The 20234-nt window shown below is 44.1% G+C and overlaps 1 protein-coding gene across 1 annotated transcript in view; it reads right to left on the bottom strand.

Moving 5' to 3' along the window:
• LOC144823645 (transient receptor potential cation channel subfamily V member 6-like) overlaps window positions 1-20234 on the bottom strand; it is a 198730-nt gene that overhangs the window by 23180 nt on the left and 155316 nt on the right. Inside the window, exons 9-13 of the mRNA XM_078682333.1 lie at window positions 14318-14404; window positions 14149-14225; window positions 9829-9994; window positions 7868-7934; window positions 5723-5991 (exon numbers count right to left, since the gene is read on the bottom strand). Coding sequence (XP_078538459.1) covers window positions 5723-5991; window positions 7868-7934; window positions 9829-9994; window positions 14149-14225; window positions 14318-14404 — 666 coding nt within the window. The remainder of the gene's footprint in view (window positions 1-5722; window positions 5992-7867; window positions 7935-9828; window positions 9995-14148; window positions 14226-14317; window positions 14405-20234) is intronic.

Below are 20234 nucleotides of genomic sequence, written 5' to 3' on the forward strand. Positions count from 1 at the left end.
CTGGCAGGGAACAACAATGAGTATGGTAGCTCTAGCTCCCTGAGCTGGTGTTTCGGTGCCATATAGTTATTCCAGCAGCGTTGCACAAGGGTGGTGTAGTCAGGGAAAAGCATGACGTGACTGCCGCTGACTGTGAGGCTGTCCATTTTCCGGGTCTCACGTAGCACTGCATTCCTGTCTCTGTAGTTGATAAGTTTGAACAGGAATGGACGCGGCCTGGCTCCCACCTGAGGCCTCTGTGTAGGCACCCGATGGGCTCGCTCCACTGCAAACTGTTTCGACAGTGCTCCGTGTGGCAGGAGATCTCTCAGCGAGTTCTCAATATACTGTTCTGGATTCCTACATTCCTCTCCTTCTGGCAATCCCACAGGGCTAATATTATTACGACAAGAGCGTCCTTCTGCGTCCTCTGCTCGGTCCTCAAGGGCGTGTATTCGAGCCATCATATCTTGCAGCACGGCAGCATGGCTATGGGTGACCAGTTGAGGTTCCTTAAGCGTTTGACCTTGAGCGGTGACTTTGTCTGCTAGTTTGTGGTGGTCCACGTGGAGGAGCGTGAAGTCTGAGGTAACTTTATCAATCCGTGTTTCCAGGGATGTCCTGGTATTGTCTAGTGCAGCTCCTATTTTCTCTACTGCTGCAAGAACAGAGTCCATCTTGGCCGCCAATGCTGTGGACGTCGACTCCATTTTGCCCTTGTCTCTCAAACGTGGGGGATCCAGGTTACCAGCGCGCAGTGGCCCTTGCTGCGTATTGGCTCGCGTATGGCCCATCTCGAGTTGTTGTGCCGTGGGCATTCGCGGCTATCATCTGGCAGGACCCGCAAGTGGACAGTGTAGCTGCGAGAGGAGCTCAGGTGAAAGGCTGGCTGGTCCTTAGACTCGTGGGTTTTGAGCTATGCAGTCAAGTTGAGACATTGATCACAGACTCCTCATTTGGATTCTCATACTGCCAGTGTCTTGGGCACTACGAAATCTGGTCCCTCAACTTGTGACCGCCGGTGGTGCCCCCCAGCACCAGGTCTCTGTTCGGAGTGCACACCCCCTTGTTAGCGACTTGTAGCAGTGGAGGGGTCTCTAGATGCACGTCTGTGACTGTCCTTCCCTAGTTGGCTCGCTGCACAGTGGGAGACCGTCAGCTTCAGCGACTATGGGTGCTTCCAGGGTGTCAGCCCTGTCTCCCGCCTCTGAGGTGTCTAATAATATGTTGGCATTCGTTCAGGGCTCCGTGTCCGGGGAGGATTGCGAGGCACACAATAGGTGAGGGGTACGTCGTGTGGAAACCTATAACATGTCCGTATGCTCCCAAGTCCAGGGTAAGGGCGTGCGTCGTGGGCCTCATGCCACCGGCGACGCTGCACCCAGTATGACCACTCGCTCTCGAAGGTGGGACACGTCTCAGTTGGTCTCTATCGGTGGATCAGCCATCGCCAGCGGGGGCCTCTCAAGTATGGAGCAGGGCTGAAACCTTCAGCTCGCCTGGCAGCTTGTCCAGCACAGGTGCCTCTTTTTTCCCCCCGTCAGTTTGCGTGCTCCTAGGGAAGTATAGGGACTGCCACACCATAGACGAGTCTTCTGGTGACCTCGTCACAGAGCCACCCTCGTTTTCTTCTGCAGTGCTTAACAGGTATCTGAAGGGTGCGGCCTACACGCGGGACCAGCGCTATCTAGGCCGCACTGTGCCACTTCACATGGGCCACAAAGTGTGCTTTTTGCCATGCGGTCTGACGGGACAGGCCTCCCCAGGCACCACCACCTCAGCATGTGCTGCCTACTCGGTTGTTTCGGCAACCGAAGGAGTCTCCTGCCTAGCTGCGGATATTTGCAATCACCGGCTCACCCAATAGTAGCACATACACAATAGAAGTCCATTGTGTGCTCTGCCCATAGAGATCACCCCGTGAGTCCTACACGGTCCCCCAGCCAGCTGTTACTCATCAGCCCTCCTCTGCAATTCCACCGCCGCGTTATTTCGAGGGCTTCTAGCTTGGGGTGGCATCTGTGTAGGCTGCGCGGCCTCTTGGCAGGGCAGCCACCTTACTGCAATCCAGGTCTGCACCGCGGGGCAGTTACTTCCCTCCCGGGGGCCGCTCTCGCTTCTGCCGCACTCCGGTTCCACAGGCGCTCACCACTTCATCCGAAGCAGCGTGGTAAACGCGCCTGTTCCGCGGTGCGAGGCAGGAATTATGGGGAAGAGCACATATATCTAGGAGGCGCCTCCAGTCACGGCGTTCGACAGACGTCTGTTAAGCACCCTGTACAGGGAGGTCACCCCAGTGTGTCGTACGCGACCTCCCAACAGGCCGCTACTTCTCCGCCTTCTTCCGCGACCTTCACTCCAATGCTGCATTCTTTTGAGGCTTTCTAGTATGGGGCGATACCTATGTAGGCCGCTCGGCCTCTCGGAAGGTCAGACGCCTTGCTGCAAACCAGATCTGAACCGCGGGGGCTGTTACTCCCCTCCCGGGGGCTGCTCGCGCCTCTCACCGGATATGTCCTTGCAGTCCTTGGCGTCCCGGGTTACTGGTGGCCCGCCGGCCTCCCGCCGCCGCACTCCAGTTCCACAGGCGTCCCCGGCAGTCACACACCTCTAGCAGCAGAATGATAAACGTGTCCGCTCCGCGGCATGAGGCAAGATGTTCGGAGCAGTCTGACTCAGCTGTCTCTCCTTCTGCACTGTACCACTCCAGTGACCTTCGTCTCAGCACGGCCGGCTGCCATCCACTGAGGGTCTCTGCTGCGTGGGCTCACCGCGTGGAGGCCGCGTCCGTCTCCGTGTCTGCCGCTGAGGCCTCGGTAATGGAAACGGCTCAAAAAAGAGTTTCCCGGCTTCAGCAGCACCTCCGCCATCTGGGTCCACGTGTTACATACATGGATGGCACACTTTAAGGATAATTACAACGGATTATAGGGGATATTGGCCGGAACGCTATAGACTTGCGTCCGCCATGTTGGATGGCTTGCCACACCCCCCCATGGAACAAGCTATCCTTTCATCAACATACCTCCCTATTTCTTCTAGTGTTCTGAAAGTTCCTGAAGACCTGGCTATTTGGCTATTCAACTAGAACCTGCCAGTGCCTGGATCCCCTTGTGGATGACAAGAAGCATACTACAAATCTACTGATTGATAGTGTACACTATTCCACTCTGCACTACTGCACTGTACAGCACTGTAATATACACCACTACACTTTACATAATTTAAAATTACAACATTACACTACATCTCATTCGACTTTACGCAAGCCCACTGTACACCACTCAACTGTACGCCACTCCACTGTATGGCACTCCACTGTACCCCACTCCAGTGTACGCTATTTCAGTTTTGGGCAACTCCATTGTATGCCACTAGACTGTACTTTATTTTAGTATTCGATATTCTAATATATGCCCCTACTGTATATAACACTTGTCTGTATACCACTCCACTAATGTTGACTATACCATCTTGGTCAACCGTGTCGAACAGGCCGGTCTTCGAGACTCGGCCTTGGCCTGGCTCAAGTCTTTTGTTTCTGGACGCACTCAATCGGTCCGACTAGGCTCCTTCACAGCCCCTAAAAAATTCTCCTTCTGTGGGGTTCCTCAAGGATCTTCCTTGTCCCCTTTATTATTTAATTTATACATGCGCCCACTGTTATTTTCCTTACGAGAGTTCAAGGTCGATGTCTATAACTATGCAGACGATCTGCAGTTGGTTTTTGTGTTAAACTCCCACAATGCTGCCGAGGAATTTCGAGCCACCATGTCTTTTATTCAGAGGTGGATGTCCCTAAACCACCTTAAGTTAAATCCGGGAAAAACGGAGCTCATTCTACCTGGGAAGAGTGAGATTAGTTGGAGTCCTAGCTTCTGGCCATCGGACATGGGCTCGCCTCCAAAAAAATCCCGTACAGTGAAAAGCTTGGGAGTGACTCTTAGTGAGGATCTCACCTTGGTGAGCCAAGTCGGAACTGTGGTCTCCTCGGGGTTTTTTCAATTGAGGAAGATCAGAAAAATAGCACATCTTCTTACAGGCTTGGCTTTAATTCAGACAGTCAGTGCTCTAGTCCTGTCCCATATCGATTTCTCCAATGGCCTCTATTTGGGGGCGCCTATTGGTCAACTTAAAAGATTGCAGTACTTGCAAAATCAAGCTGCGAGACTTATCTGCAAAGTACCTAAGTGGGAATCGATTAGACATGGACTAGAGACCTTGCACTGGCTGCCTGTGGAACAGAGAGCCACCTTCAAGGTGGGTTGCATTGTGTTCAAGGCTCTGGAGGGTAAGGGCCCTATGTTCCTTAGATCACTACTGCGCAAATATACACCTTCGCGCAGTTTGAGATCAATCCACAAAGATCTACTCGAGGTCCCTCGTTTCAAAAGGAAACGTCAAGGGGGCAGCAGCTTTCAATTCTTAGCCTCCTCATTGTGGAATGCCCTTCCCTTGACCCTGCGACATAGCAAGGATCTCCTTGCTTTTAGGAAGGCATTTAAAACTTTTCTTTTTTCCCAGGCCTACTGTAAAAAGTAATTGTATTTCTTTTATGCACTGTTATGTTTGATTCTCTCACCAGCGCAAAGAAGCCCCAGGGCGTATGCGCGCTTAACAAATAATAAATAACATAACATAACATAACATAACACTGTACACAGCTACATTGTACATGTATACACTGTACAATATTTACAGAATGTAACTCCACTTTACCACACTCCACTTTATTCTATCCCACTGTATACCACTACACATCACGGTACTAATCTTTATGCCACTACAATATACAGCACTCTACTGTATCCAACTTAAGTGTACGCGACTACACTGTATGCGACTCCACTATATGCCATTCCTATGTATGCCATTCCAGTGTATGCCACTCCAATCAACCTTATGCCACTTTATTCCAGTCCCATATGCCGAAATATACTGCACCAAAGTAGCACACTATCCACCACTAGATTGCCCTGCACTCCCCTTTATAACACTCCACTCCAGAACAGTAAACTGTACCAAAATTACACATTTGTTACTAACATTACAAAAGCTGCTGAAAGTCACAAAAATAAAAACAAAGGTTAAACATAAGTTATAGTAAGGCAAACTTAAATTTTTTTTTTATACAAACCCAACTTAAACTACATAAACACTAAAAATTGTACAGTTGAAGTTATATCTTAAATTTATCAATTTAGCACAACTTTAACACTAATAGAAGTCATACTTATAACTCACATTTCAACTTACACACCACCTTAAGATTCACATAACTCACGCACTTCGGTACACAGTCTTCTCAATTTACTAGCCACACTACAATAGCTATGACTCATCATAGTGCCATGCAGAGTGTTCAGGCAAATTATGTCATTTGACATGTTACAGGTGTTGTTATTAATGCAGTGACTTCACATGCTCCAACTTCTGTAATACGCAAGGGTATGGGTTGTAGATGGAGAAGCATCACGGGCCTAATCTGCCTACACTTGTGCCTTCACCTGCCGCATATTTCCCTAGGTGCTCTCCATAGCTAAGACTCGTTGACAGTAAGTCATACACACTGGACTCACATGTGCTCTTCGGAGCTAAGGCTCTTTAACATCCTACACATACAGTACTCTCTTGTGCTCACCACAGCTCTTGCTTTTTGATTGCCACACTGTTATCCAGGAAACACCTGTGCATACCAAAGTGCTCACTCTTAGAATAGCAAACATATAAAGTCAAGACTTACCTGAGCTCTCCACAGTTCATCTTTTTCTTTGTCCATATTTGAATGTGTGTCTCCCAATGTGGCGATCAGCAAGTTGAACATCAGCAGGAAAGCGATGACACAAAAGGAACAGTAAAGGGGGCCGTACATGATGGGGTTCTCCACAGTATAATTGGCAGGTCCATTGAGGATGTTATGGAAGAGCTCATATGTGCTTATGAGGGAAATTGGATAATTCTCAAAAGCACCGAATGCCAATTGCTCCTGCTCCTGGAAAGCCACAAACAATGCTGAAGGAAGAAGAACATGTAATTATGAGACTAGGCAATGAAAGATTGGGCAAATGATATAAATATCCTGTATGTGCTTGTGGAGTGTGAGGTGGATGTACTTCTGGACTGTGTATGAGAGTGAAGGAGACTAAGAAATCCTGTATGGTTGAGTATCTTGTCACTTAAGTATCAAATGTAAGCAGCTTGTAAGGCTGCAAAATGCTGCAAGCGACACATCACACGGTGTATCCAGCTAAAGAACAAAATGTGCTTCTTATCCGGAATTTATCCAAATGGTATTAGTCACTTAAACCTGGCTGATTGGCAAAAAATGAGAGTTAGCAATGTCAGAGTACCAACATCTTTGGATCTCCTCAAACCCATGTTGCCCTCTCCCAACCAGAGTCTTTAGTAATGAATGTAAATCAATAGATCAAGGATGCTGGGTGATATAGTAAGACAAAATGACAAAATAATGATCTTTTTGTGTATTAAGGAGAAACGTGGCTCATTTAATTCTGGTTAAGCTGCTCAACAATGTGAAAAAACTTGAAATTCCATCCTTATAAGAAAAGACAGACTCGGTACTCATTTGCTTCCTCAAGTGGCTTTATCCCTTTCCATAGATTATACGCAATAGTGTAGCCATGTTTTTGTTAAAGGTTCCAGTGCAAGCGGAACACATACCAGGTATTTTGGTATTTCCACTTTCACTTGTGGTACTCTCTAGATTTTCACAGATATCACGTGGACCAGTAAAGAACAACAATTTAGGGATTTTCTAAAATATTGCAGAAGTAGTGGAAACCTGGATCATATGCCTTTGGCTAGAGGCCCAATTAAAGAACAACGATATTTCTTATGTGTCAACTTTGGTAACCATAAGGAGGTATTTCCATTTGATCTCAGAGCATTACTTATACTTTCTGATCATCTTTGACACTTCATGGTTACTCTGAAATTACTGATGTGTGACACCTCTAGAATGTCCAATATGTGGATTTATATATACAAAAGAAGGATTGTTAAACCTTTTTGAACAATGGAATATTACCATGATATATAATGATGATGTGGAAATAAATAATTACAAACCACCAACATCCATGACGGAATCTTGCTTTACAAGAACCAAAGGAGTGCCCACAAATACAGGGATGACACCACATTCTAGAGGTGTCACACATCAAGAATGTATCTAAAGACGTGAAGGACGAACACGTCACCTGGTGGAGCACCCAACTCTCCCTATTAACTCAACAGAATAAACTTTTCAAAAATACTTAGAACTTAAGCTGTGCGCCATCCACCCCCCGCTTTTACTCTGAAATTACCTCTATATCAACTGGGAAATAAACTGCATCTCCCTGAGTTCACTGTTTTCAGGAAACACTTTTGCATTTGATGACTCTGTGCTCCCCCAAAAGATTCACTTAAGGGTATTTTGTAGCACAAGGAACCCCCCATGAATCCATCACCAGTTTTCCACTGATAAATAGTGATATCCTTACAGGTATTTTCAATGAGCTCTCAAATCTTGTCACTATTCCTTGATAGCCTGTATTTGCCTTACAGCACAAACACCTTAAGACCAAATTTGCTTTCAGTGCAGTTGGTATTAGAGAAGGATCCTTAGAGAAGGATGCCTTAGTTACATGGGTGCATTCTCATGCCATTGAAGACCCATCAACTTATTTGTTGGTGATGTCAGACAGGATTCCTGCTGCAAAGGAAAGCAAAACATCACCTCTGGAATTTGCATAGTTGCCTAATACAGTGGCAGCTTCTTCTCGGTGGCAGCATCCTTCCACAGCTGTCTGTAGCTCCGAGGCTTTGCATAATCAGGGTCCTTGTGTTTTAACTGGGCTAAGTACAAATAAAATGTCTTATTTACCTGTGCTATAGCCCAAGATCACCACTGTCATTAGCCAGAAAAAACGCAGGAGGTCACCATAAGCCATCTGCAGGGAGAGGAAACACCACACTTTAAAAGTTGTTAGTACTTAGATATGAGTGCATACAAATAATACATGGAAGGCTGCAATCTCAGTATGAAAGCCTATCTCTAATTTCCTTATTACAGATGAATCATGCCATTTCTAGTCACCTGTAATAAAGAATGACACAGCAGCTCAACTATTATAAATTATTACAGATAAGTTCTGATCCCACAATGCCTGCTGCCAAAGCCCGCAGCCAATATAACAGGTAGGTCCGGGAGCATAATTACAGCCACAGTTTAAACAAGAAAAACAGGAACTGGCTTTTCCTCCTTCTGCTAAGTCTTTCAAAAGAGAAAAACTGATCATCAGGATAAATGTATTATTTATATTTATTCATGGCAACATTTATTCCCACACTTTAGGTAAGTATAGGAAAACCAGATTATCTGCAAGTTTCTGCCCAATATCAACCACGTCATTTCTTTAACCTGACCACCATTAAACTGACTCTAATATCTTTTTCACAAATTACTTACTCCTTCTAATTCTAAATACAGATTTTGCTTTTATTCTTCTTGTCTGCAATGAAAATTAAAGAGGAAGACACCAAGGATTTAGGCGGTTTATGGGAAGAGTGATGGTGTGACTATGTTTTATAAGGAATAAAATGCCCTCTTCTGTACATTAAGGGATATTGCAAGTCACCTCGGAGATCCATGGCCTTATAAAGGTGCTCAGTTTCGCCCTTGTTGCTGTATATTGTCACAGAGCTCCTTAGTGACTTGAAATATCCTTATATTCGAGTACTATTACATTAGCTGTATATTACGTTGGGGCAGGCAGACCATATGCTTATTAGAAAACAGAGTTTTAATTGGGAAGGTCTCTTTCAGGGCCACTAACATAAAATGATTTGACAAAACATATATACAAAATAGAAAACCTTTTTCTGTTAAGTTGCTCTCTGATGCTACTGCAACAATGCAATAAGTTGAGTCTTAATGCTTTGCAATCACTGACCAAATAGAAATCAAAATATAAAACACACACACAGTAGTATTGGGGTGTATTTTGTTTCATGATTCACATCAGTTTTATTTGTTGTAGCTGTGGAGCATGCTTGGAAGTCCTAAAAAATGTTGTATTGAATGTTACCCAGAGAAATTCCCAGATAATTTGCACTTATCACTTTTCTGCTTCCTAAATGACTCTCCTTAAATTACAGGCATGTGTCCATAAACTGGTTCTGTTCTTGCTGTGCCATATGGACTCAAGTTTCACCCCACCAGTTAAGATCAACAAGACAAAGCACTTCTGAAGTTGATTCTGTTCCAACTCAGTTTGATGTAGCCTAGGAGTTCTAGGTTAAGCGCCCCATTATAGGCTGAACTAAGACTAATTTACAGATTGATGGTCCTGTGTAATAGCACCTATAACTTAAAGGAGCTATGAAATGGTATTCTATTGTGCAGAAGTTATAGTGGATTGGACTAATTAACTCATTTCTATCTATCACTTTTTTAATGTTTATATGATACCTCTAGGTGGGGAAGTATGACAAGATGTGGGTTCTAAGCTTGCTAAGAAATGGCAACCTAAAACACACCTTAACAATAGGGCTCAATAAGACTGAAACATACCAGGTTTTGCTAGTGTTCCTGCACCGAGAGGAAGTGGCATGGCCTTTCAGATCCGATTGTCTCTTTAGGGTTAGGATTAAAACTCATTTGCTTATGGTTGGTCCCAATCAGTAACAAGGCAGATAAACTAAACACGATTTAATGGACGGCTCTTCAGAGGTATTTTCAGAATTAATTTTCACCCCTTTTTCATTGTCAAAACAGGTAGAATATATTAAAAAGGTTTTCTAGTCATGTTTCGTTATGTTTTTGATTCATATGTCATTACTCACTTTCTGAATCATGATCGTGAATGGCCCAACCAACTTTGAGCCTCGAGAGAAGTAGAGGATATAACACCAACCGAGGATCACAGCTATTGCCATTGGGATCTCTTCCCCATCTGTGGTGGTTACTCGCATGACCAGAATGACCAGTATCAGAAGAGCAAAGGCCATGCTGCAGAGATGGGGAAAAAATTGTGTTAGATGTCAGACTTCCAATAAAGCTATTCCCTTCCTATGCACCACCATTGAGAAAATTGTAATCTTTGTACAGAGCTTCTGTTGGAAGAGGGGGTCTTAGTATTCCATCCCTCCAAAATGTGGAACTCATTTCATTTTAAGGGAAGTAAAAACTTGGGAGTGAATGACTTATTTAATAAAAAAAGATATAAGGTGATATTTAGTTGAGAGCTCAGGCAGAATCCACCTGCTGGGATCTCACATTTCCCTTTGCAACTCGTCCAGTACAGATTTTTTCTTTGCAATATAGGATTTGTTGATCTCATTGAAAATTCAAGACTAAGGGGCATATTATCAAGACAGGAGATAAAATTATCGCCGCTTTATCGGCAGAAAACTGCAGATAGAGCGGCGATAATGGGCATGATAATATGCTCTATGGAATTCCAATCGAAGCCCATGTTAGATGTGAAAACATCTAACATGGGCTTCGATTGGAATTCCATAGTGCATATTATCAAGCCCATTATCGCCGCTTTATCGGACGTTTTCTGCCGATAAAGCGGTGATAATTTTATCTCCTGTCTTGATAATATGCCCCCATGTGTTCCAGAATGCACATAAAAATCACGGATTGATTGGCCTACTCCTGCAGTGACCTTGGATACTTGAAAGCTTTCCTCCTGGTTTCTGCTTTTCAATACTGAGAACAGAATAATTATGTTAAAGTCCATTGATCTGCTTCTCAAAGCTATTGGCAGGTGTTAGTCTGACATACACACAGAAATTGGCTTATCTGCCTCCTTTACGACTGCACAGCTACTTTTATATTTCACATACGTTGGTTTCGCACTCATAACTGAATATAGGGTCTAGGCAAGGAGGGGACCATACATGGCATGATTCCCTGTGTCTAGAAAACCAAATACCCATACATTTGTGCGTATTCAATGACCACTCTTTTTCCCCTCCCACTCTGGAAAAGGTTACTGAGAGATGTACTCCTGTTATATTGGTAAGAGTAAACTCCTTTTTAATATGGTACCATAAAGCGGCCCCAAAATTTGGGAGGACGTAAGGGAAGGGGTTGTTCCACACAGAGGAATATTTTGAACAAAGAGACAAAAAGCTTGCAAATGGCAGTTGAACCTGGGGTGTAATGGTCTCATCCAACAATACATGTATTATTAGTTTCTATATGTTCACACAAGAAAATGAAATCCACAAATGTTTCCAGGAATACCACTAGGAACCTGGAATTTTTGTGAGTATGCAGTTAAAGCTGAGGCATCTTTTGTACATTCCATAAAGTCTGAAATTTTCACCTATGTTAGGCTGGAACTTTTTGAGTGCAGGACTGTATATTTTTTCTGAATCAAGCCCCCTATCGGGAATGGAGGAAAGGACTCAGGGAGACATTTAAATGGGGACATGGTCTTTCAGTTGAGTTGAGACAACTTTGAAATGTACAAAATATACTTTATTCTATGGAAGACTTTAATGTAATGGATTCTTTTTAGGCTGAATCCTACCAACAGCGCAGTTGCCTGGGAATGCATTCCGCTTATCGCTTACCATTGACTTTGTGGTTTGTAACTCACTTTTGTCTGCTTTCTATTTGCTAGCTTTATTTGTTTTAGGCTATCCAGCTGGGGATTGTCCCTTCCCTTGCCCAAACCCTATGTACTATTCATCCGCCATTACTGAATTTGGATTTATGGGACAATCGTGTGGCTACTCGGGGTGTGCTGTACGATGTTATTTTTTTCTAGCACAAAACAAAATGTAAATGTTTATGATGAATTGTGCTGATAGTTCAGAATATGGAAATCACAAATTAAGCAATTTTTTGGGTAATTCTGAAGTGTGGTGAAAACAAATATTTTAATATGATTAACTCCTTGCGCACTGCGATAATTCTCCCGCTGTGCGGGAGAATTAATGAGCGGGCGGGGTTTGGATGGCCCCTGGATGTCATTAGCACACACCCAACGTGACGTGTGACGGCCATGGGCCGCCCTAAGCACCGAAGGGTTTAAAGCAAATCAATACACTAGGTGATAACATTTCCACACATTAACATTTGTGCGCTGTATACTTTTATTAGTAAAACTGTATCTCTGTGCAAATATAATGGACATTTCAATTGTAGATGTGATGTCTGTAATGGTAGTGTGCTTGATGTCTGTATTGGCACCATGCTTAACCCACTTTACCCCACTTCACACCACTGCACTCTACTCTTCACCAGTCCACAGTACACCACTCCACACCACAGTGCGTCACTGCAGTCTACTCTACGCCACTTCACTCAATGCCTGTATACTCTACACCATTCTACTCTATGCCAATGCACTCTACCCGACACTACTCTACTATACACCACTGCACTTTATGCCAATCCACTTTGAGCTACTCCAATCTACTCTGCAGCACTGCACTCTATGCCACTGCACTCTAAGCCACTGTAATCTACCCTGCGCCACTCCGTTCCATGCCATTCTACTCTACGCCAATCCACTCTGCACCACTATGCTGTACACCACTATACTCTACTCTGCAACACCCTACTCTCTGCCACTCTAAACCATTGTACTTAATGTCACTTTACTATGCACCACTCTACGCAACTGCACTCTGCACTAATGCACAATATGCCACTCTACTCTACACCACTGAACTTTGAGATACTCTACTCTGCAGCACTGCACTCTTTGCCACTGAACTCTATGCCACTCTACTCTGTGCCACTGCACTCTCCACCAATGCACCACTCTACCCTGCACCGCACTACGCCAATGCACTCTATGCCACTGCACTCTATGCCACTCTACTCTGCAAGACTTCACTCTCTGCTGCTGAACTCAATGCCACTCTGCTCTGCACCACTGCACTCTATGCAGCTGCACTCTATGCTACTGCACTCTACTCTGCACCACTCAACTCCTATGCCACTCTACTCTTAATCATTCCACTCTATGCCACTCTAATCTGTTCTGCACCACTGCACTCTACACCACTGAACTCTACACCATCCTGTGCCACTGCACTCTACGCCATTCTACTCCACACATTTGCACTCTACCCTCATCACTCCACTCTTCCCTCCACCACTTCACTCTACGCCACTTCAGTCTACTCAGAAACGATTTATTCTATGCCACTCCACTCTACACCATTGCACTCTATGCCCCTGCAATCTGCTCTGCACAACTCTACCACTTAACACCACTTCACTCTAGACCGCACTACTCCACCCTACAACACTCCACTCCACAATACTCAATTCTATAATGCTCCATTAAATTCTACTCCGCTCTGTGACACTACTCCACTTGATGACACTCTATGCAACTCCCTCTATGCCACTCCATGCCACTTTTCTCATCTCTATTCTATGACACACTACTCCATGCCACTGCTCCGCTCTATGCCACTCCTCTCTGACACTCTATACCACTCCACTCTCCTCTACGCCAATCAAATCTACAACATTCTACTCCAATCTATGCCATTCTACTCTGCAACAATCTACTTTGCTCTATGGCACTCTACTCTACAACACTCTAGTCCACTCTGTGCAACACCCTCTATGTCACTCCACTCTGCTGTACACTACTCCATGACACTCTATGCCACTCTACTCTACAACTCTCCACTCTACTCTACACCATGCTGGTCCACTACACAACTCTCCACGCCACACAATAACACTCCACTCTACTCCATTTACGACACTCCACTCAACTCTACTCCACTCTTCTTTACCCTACTAACTTTTAGCCATGCTGAACAGCAACCGTGCTGGTGTACAACATGGCTAAGACATGTTTCCAAAGCCAATAGCTCTTGCATAGGAGAGACCTATTGGTTTTGCCAATGTTTGTTTTGGATGGTTTGTGACTTTGTCTTGGCTGAAACAAACATCCAGAAAGTGATAGAAGTATTGTCTATGGCAATGGATGTTCTCGATAGTGAGACATGTGATAAGAAGGAACACTCATTTAAAAGCAACATATTGATACCTATGAATACTTATGAGTTGATGTACTGAAAATTACTTATGTGGGTGGAAAGGAGCTAAATGAGGTAATGAAAAGATAGTGTGCTGTGTAGAGTGTGGGACTTTTCATTCAAGTGGAGTCTTACATAATGATGCTGAATGGTTCTGCCCAAATGGTCTGACGAAAGAATCTCCTATATCCAGAATGCAGCACATCTGTAATCTAAAAAAAAATTTTTTAGTTGTGGCATCATGACAGATATGAACAGGAGATCAATAGGTTGCACTACACCTCAGTGTGGACTCCCCACGTACCTGTAGCAATAATATTGCAATTGCTCCAGTCACACAGATCAGTTCTCCCACTAGTCGCAGAAAATCTTGCACTGTCACATACGAGTCCTTCACGAAAAAAGGTTATAGCGTGGTTAGCTTAATAAGTAGATTATATTTTGACCAACAGTTACTTTATATTCACTCTTGTTCACTCTGCACATTTAACACCACTCTAAATATATAAAGTAGCAGCCCAGTACATTAAAGCAGTTGTATTCTAGAAGGTTTAGCTGGTTTAATGAGCCTTAATTTAAATAATGTTGTCACTCTGTCACAGCTGTGTATAAGAAACAGTTCCAGATTTTGTCAAAAATCTTTATTGATGTAATTCAAGTAAAGAAGCCCACACTTTCAGACAATCACATATTCTCTCCACCGAAGGCCAACTGTGGGTTTGACTGAATCAATTTGTTCTAGGGTTAGTTATGTTTTCTTCCTGTTTTATATGTGAATTACACATAACTATGCATACAATACATCAGTCCTGTTCATGAATTTCTATATTTGCCTACTCACCGAAAAAGGATTTTGAAGCTCAAAAAGTTTTTTTCTTGAAAAAGTTACACCTTAGCCAGGAGGAAAACATACCTACCTAATGATAATGCTTTGTGAATTAAGCTTGGAAGTCCTGGTATACCTCAGGGGTAAGGCACAACTACCTACAGAAAATCTTTTTGAATTGGGCCCTGCTACTCTCTTCCATAATGTGGAGCAAGGCTACATGGCTGCATAGATCTGACCATCAGCACCAGGTGGCGGACCGTCACTGAAAGCCTAGACCATTTAAAACTCACAGACCACTCACTGGTACTTGGCCCTGTCACAGCAAAGTAAGCACAATCGATTCATATTTCATTTCAATTTAGTTGAATGGGTCTAATGCTGGCATCAAATTATTGCTCTTGACCTGCAATCATTGACTTCAATAAGTTCATTTTAGAATTATATCAGAATGCCCTACAGCTTTGATCTTAGTTTCTAGCACTTAAGGCATATTTGTTATCTTTTTGTAAATGTGAAAGCCTGACCTTATCTAACTTTCAGAAATTCAGAGGATTGCATTGAGAAAAATCAGCTGATCATTAACTGCTACTGGAATAATTATTTTGGTATTGTTTGATACAACCCTAAATGGACACCAGCTATCTTTTACCTTTAGAAAGCATTAAACCCAATCACAAAAACCCAGGTCTTCACCACAACACAAAACTGTTGCCCAGAATGGAGAAAAAAAACAATGGAAGGAGGAAATGTTTCAATGGCTGGATTCCATACCACTCACCATCCAACTGCCAATCAACTTCATATAATTTCATTAAAAGCACAACACATATCTTTTGCTAGCAGTATAGACCAAGGCACTGGAGAAAATGGCCCACTTACCATCAGTGACACAAACTTTCATAATCAGAGGAGGGAAGGTCTTGTAAACTTGGGGGTTTTAACTACATTGCAAATGGTTTACATACATATGCCACTCTTCTTGGACAGAGGAAGTTTTAGCTCCAGTTGTTGAAATCAATCCTGATGGTCAGTCTCACCCTGCCTCTCAGCATCATCATCAATGGTCTATTTTATGATGAAGCCTTTGAACTGGAACCTGTATGGTACTGAACACTCTTAAGGGGTCTTTATACCACAATGTTGGAAACCTTCGTACTTATCTTGATAGTGAAGGAAAGGTCAAGTAACATTTTTTTCACTCCCAATATTATATATTCTAGGGGACTGTTTACAAATGCCTTTCCCTATCCATTCCTGGCCTGGCTCACATATCCTCCTCTCCCATCCCCCACACTCCCATTCCACCACCAAAGCTGACTTTAGAAGTTTTTTTAGTCATTGACAAAAAATGCCCACGTCTGTCGCGTCACAACACCTACCCCTTCCAGGGAGAGAGAGAGAGAGAGACACATACACTGCTCCCTCCTGTTACCTCTTTCCCCAAATAATGACCAGGAGCCTGGAGTAAGGTAAGGTCACGTCTTTATTCTCTGGTGCCTACCTTGAACTAACTTTCTCTTTTCCTTTTCCGGCGTTCCCCACGCCCTTTCCTGTTCCGCCTGCCCTGTCTGTGTCCAGGGTCAGGCAATGACGATACGACACCTCCTTCCAGCAAGCTACTATTTGACATATACATTGCCACTTGGAAGATTGTCTGATGATGCTATGCACTCTTGATGCTCATCATTTATATTCCATATTCATCAAATTGATGACAGGCATACGTAAAAACGAGTGTGACGAGGTACGTGGTATTATTGATCACGTTAGGCTTTCATTAGCGTTCTGGACCAACCTCTTAAGTGCTTCATCACTATACGACAGTAACACATATAATAAACACTTACACAGTTATAACCGTGGAAGGAATATTTAGATGTAATTGTCACCTGTTTATCACCTACCATAAGTCGAATTTACCTCTCCAATACTAAACAGACAAAATGAGCGTACACGTCACTTAGAGTGAACCATTTTAAAACAAGCAGCAAATTTCCATTTTTTTCTGTTAAACATATTTTTCTCTTAACATATATTACAAGTAAATTCATGCCAGGTACATATTTATATTTACATTGTGAATCTCAACCATGAACCTCTCACGTTGCCACACACATTACATATATTTTATACTTCTTGACTCTTGGAAATAGGCATGGGTAGCACATATAACATTTTATTGTCCTTGGTAGACAGTTTTCCTTTCACACCACTCCTAGATTTCTTTCTTTTACCCTGTCTAAATAAGTTTTCTGCAGCTTATAGAATAGTCATCTCCAGTTCCCATCAAGTTTCCTTCTGTCCAGATATATTTCCTAGGGTCTACCTACAAAATGGAGTGATTTAAGATCCGTATGCAGGGGTCGCGCTTCATATAACTTGGTGAAAGGCTTTAGAGCTGTCTCCCTTGCATCTAATATGGCATGTTTAGCCATTTTTGTGGCCATGATGCATTGAATTGCTATCCCAGCTGCCGCCCATCAGGTTACATCAGATCTCCACACTGTAATCTAGGGGTGTCTTGGGTGATTTTCATTTCATAGCCATCCTGAGTTTGGCGAACACTAATGCTGGTTTTATAAAGACATTTCTGTATTTTTTATACCCACATGCTAAGGTGGATCAGGTGATCCTGCCAAGTAGACCTATAGACAGCAATATTATCAAGCTATGCTGCACTAAATGACTACAACTGAGCAACAACTTTGTTCACCAAGGTGGCAGGGGCATTCTTTAATCCAAGCAGGGGCATTCTTTAATCCAAACGCATTACAGTGAACTGTTAATGCCCATCTGGGGTCAAGAATACTGATGTATTTTTTGCTTCTGGGGTCCGACCAATCTGTTAGTACTCTGATGTCATATTAAAAGTACTGAGAAATGTGACTACCCCAACCTGTCAATCAATTCATCAGCTCCTGGGATAGGGTGTGCATCTGTCTTGGTGACAGCATTGAGACATCTACAGTCCACACAAAACCTCAGCTCTGGTTTACCATCCTTGGAATGAGGCTTGAGGACTAAGACAACTTTCTGAAGGTTTAGTCACTCCTAACTCCACTATCTTGCCAACTTCAGCTCTGATGTGCTCCCTAACTTGGCCAGACTGTCTGTATATTTTGTTTTTGACAGGTGTGCTATCTCCAGTGTCCACATCATGGGTACACCAGATTGCCTGACCAGGGTTTAGGGAAAAAAGCCCAGCATACTGCCTCAGAACTTGTCTGCAGTCAGCTTGCTGTTGGGCAGAGAGGGTGTCTGAGAACACAACTCCTTCAACTGACCCATCTTTGGGACTGTGGAAGAGGAGGTCAGAGAGAGGTTCACTCTCTTCTTCCTGATCCTCATGAGTGACCATCAGCATGGTCACATCAGCCCTGTCATGGAAAGGCTTCAGGCAGTTAACATGGATGACCCTGTGAGGGCTCCTGCAAGTGCCAAGGTCAACCAAGTAGGTGATCTCACCTTTCCTCTCAAGGATTCGGTAGGGACCACTCAATGTGTACTGGAGGGCCCTAGGAGCCTCCGGCTCCAACACCCACACCTTCTGCTCTGTTTGGAACTCCACCAGTGCAGCCTTTTGGTCATACCAGAGCTTTTAGCGCTCTTGGCTTTCGTCAAGTGTTTTGGTTGCTTTACCCATGTACTCAGCCATCCTTGAACGTAGGCCAGGCACATAGTTCACAATATCTAGCTTGGGCTCTTGGAGAGGTTTCTCCCAGCCTTCCTTCACTAGACATAGTGGTCCCTTTACAGGATGACCAAACAGAAGTTCAAAGGGACTAAAGCCCACTCCCTTCTATGTCACTTCTCTGTAGACGAAAAGGAGGCATGGCAAAAGGGCATCACATCTCCTTCTGAGTTTTTCAGGCAGTCCCATGATCATAACTTTCATGGTCTTGTTGAATCTCTCAACTAGACTGTCAGTTTGTGGGTGATATGGGATGGTAAAAGTGTATGTCACCCCACACTGACCCCACATGGATTTTAGGTAGCCAGACATGAAATTACTACATCTTTCTGATACCACCTCCTTAGGAAAGCCTACTCTTGTAAAGGTACCGTTGAGGGCCCTGGAAACTGCAAGAACAGTTACAGTCCTAGGTAGAATTGCTTCAGGATACCTGGTGGCATGATCCACTACTACCAACATAAATCTGTTTCCTGATGCAGTTGAGAAGTCAATGGGATAAACTATGTCAACCCCCAACCTTTCAAAGGGAATCCCAACCTCTGGCAGTGGAAATAAGGGATGGCTTTGTGTGGATACCTGTCTTGTTACTGGCTTGATACAGTACTGGAGTAGCAAAACACAGGAGTTGCAAAACTCCTTCACCTTCTGGGACATGTTTTGCCAGTAGTTGTGGGTGACTGTGAGTCTTTGCCCAGCCAATATGCCCAGCCAGGGGGATGTCATGGGCCATTGAGAGTAGGAACTCTCTGTATTTCTGAGGCATTACCACTCTCCAAGTGGCACCAGGTTTGGGAACTCTGGCCTCAGTGTGCAGAAGTGTCTCCTCCCAATAGGTCATGTAGCAGCCACTAACATCTCCCTTTTCCTGTGCAGCTGCTTGCTGACTCAGGCTTCCAAGAGTGGGACAAATATTTATGTCCCTGGCACAGCTCTTCCCTAGAGGGTCCCCATGGGCCTAGGAGCTCTGCCTGAGAAGGCGTAAGTTCCTAGGGCTCAGTTACCTCAAGGGCTTACAGATCTTCTCCCTGAGGAGAGGGGGACCTGAGCTTGTGGTTTCTCAGCAGTTGGTTTCTCAGCCTTCTTGCCTTTTCTCTTGAAGGATTGGGGCATTATTCCAGGCTCCAATTCCTCTTTTTCACCCTGGCTTTACTCCTTGTTCTGATTTTGCCCATGCGGAGGTCTCCAGATCATTCCCTAGCAGACATAGCAGACATTCAACAGGAATTGCATAAGACTTCTTTTGGCCAGCAACCCATCCCCACTCCAGGAACACCATAGCCATGGGATGAACCTTAGTATTGCTATCAGCATTGGTGACTGGATACGTTTTCTCAGCCAAGTACTGCTCTGAGGATATCATTTCTTCAGTCATCATGGTGTTACTTGCCCCTGTCCCTCAGGGCTTCTACTCTAACCCCAGTGATATGTGGCTGTTGTCTGTATTTCTCCAGGTACCTAGGACAGTTAGTCAGGGAAGCTACATCCACCCCACCCTCTGAGATTAAGTTAGCTTCAATTTGCCTTCTGACCTGGTCAGGGCACATCAAGAATCCCATTTGGAGACTCGCAACCCCAGTGGTAACTGGGGGTGCACTGATTGAAGCCTTTTTGAGACACCCAGTTTGGTGCCCAACAGCCTTATAATTCAAACACGAAGCCTTTTTGGGATCCCAGTTCTTACCCTAGTATCCACCCTTT

Source organism: Lissotriton helveticus, chromosome 3_1 (assembly GCF_964261635.1).
Source record: "Lissotriton helveticus chromosome 3_1, aLisHel1.1, whole genome shotgun sequence".
Classification (NCBI taxonomy): Eukaryota; Metazoa; Chordata; class Amphibia; order Caudata; family Salamandridae; genus Lissotriton; species Lissotriton helveticus.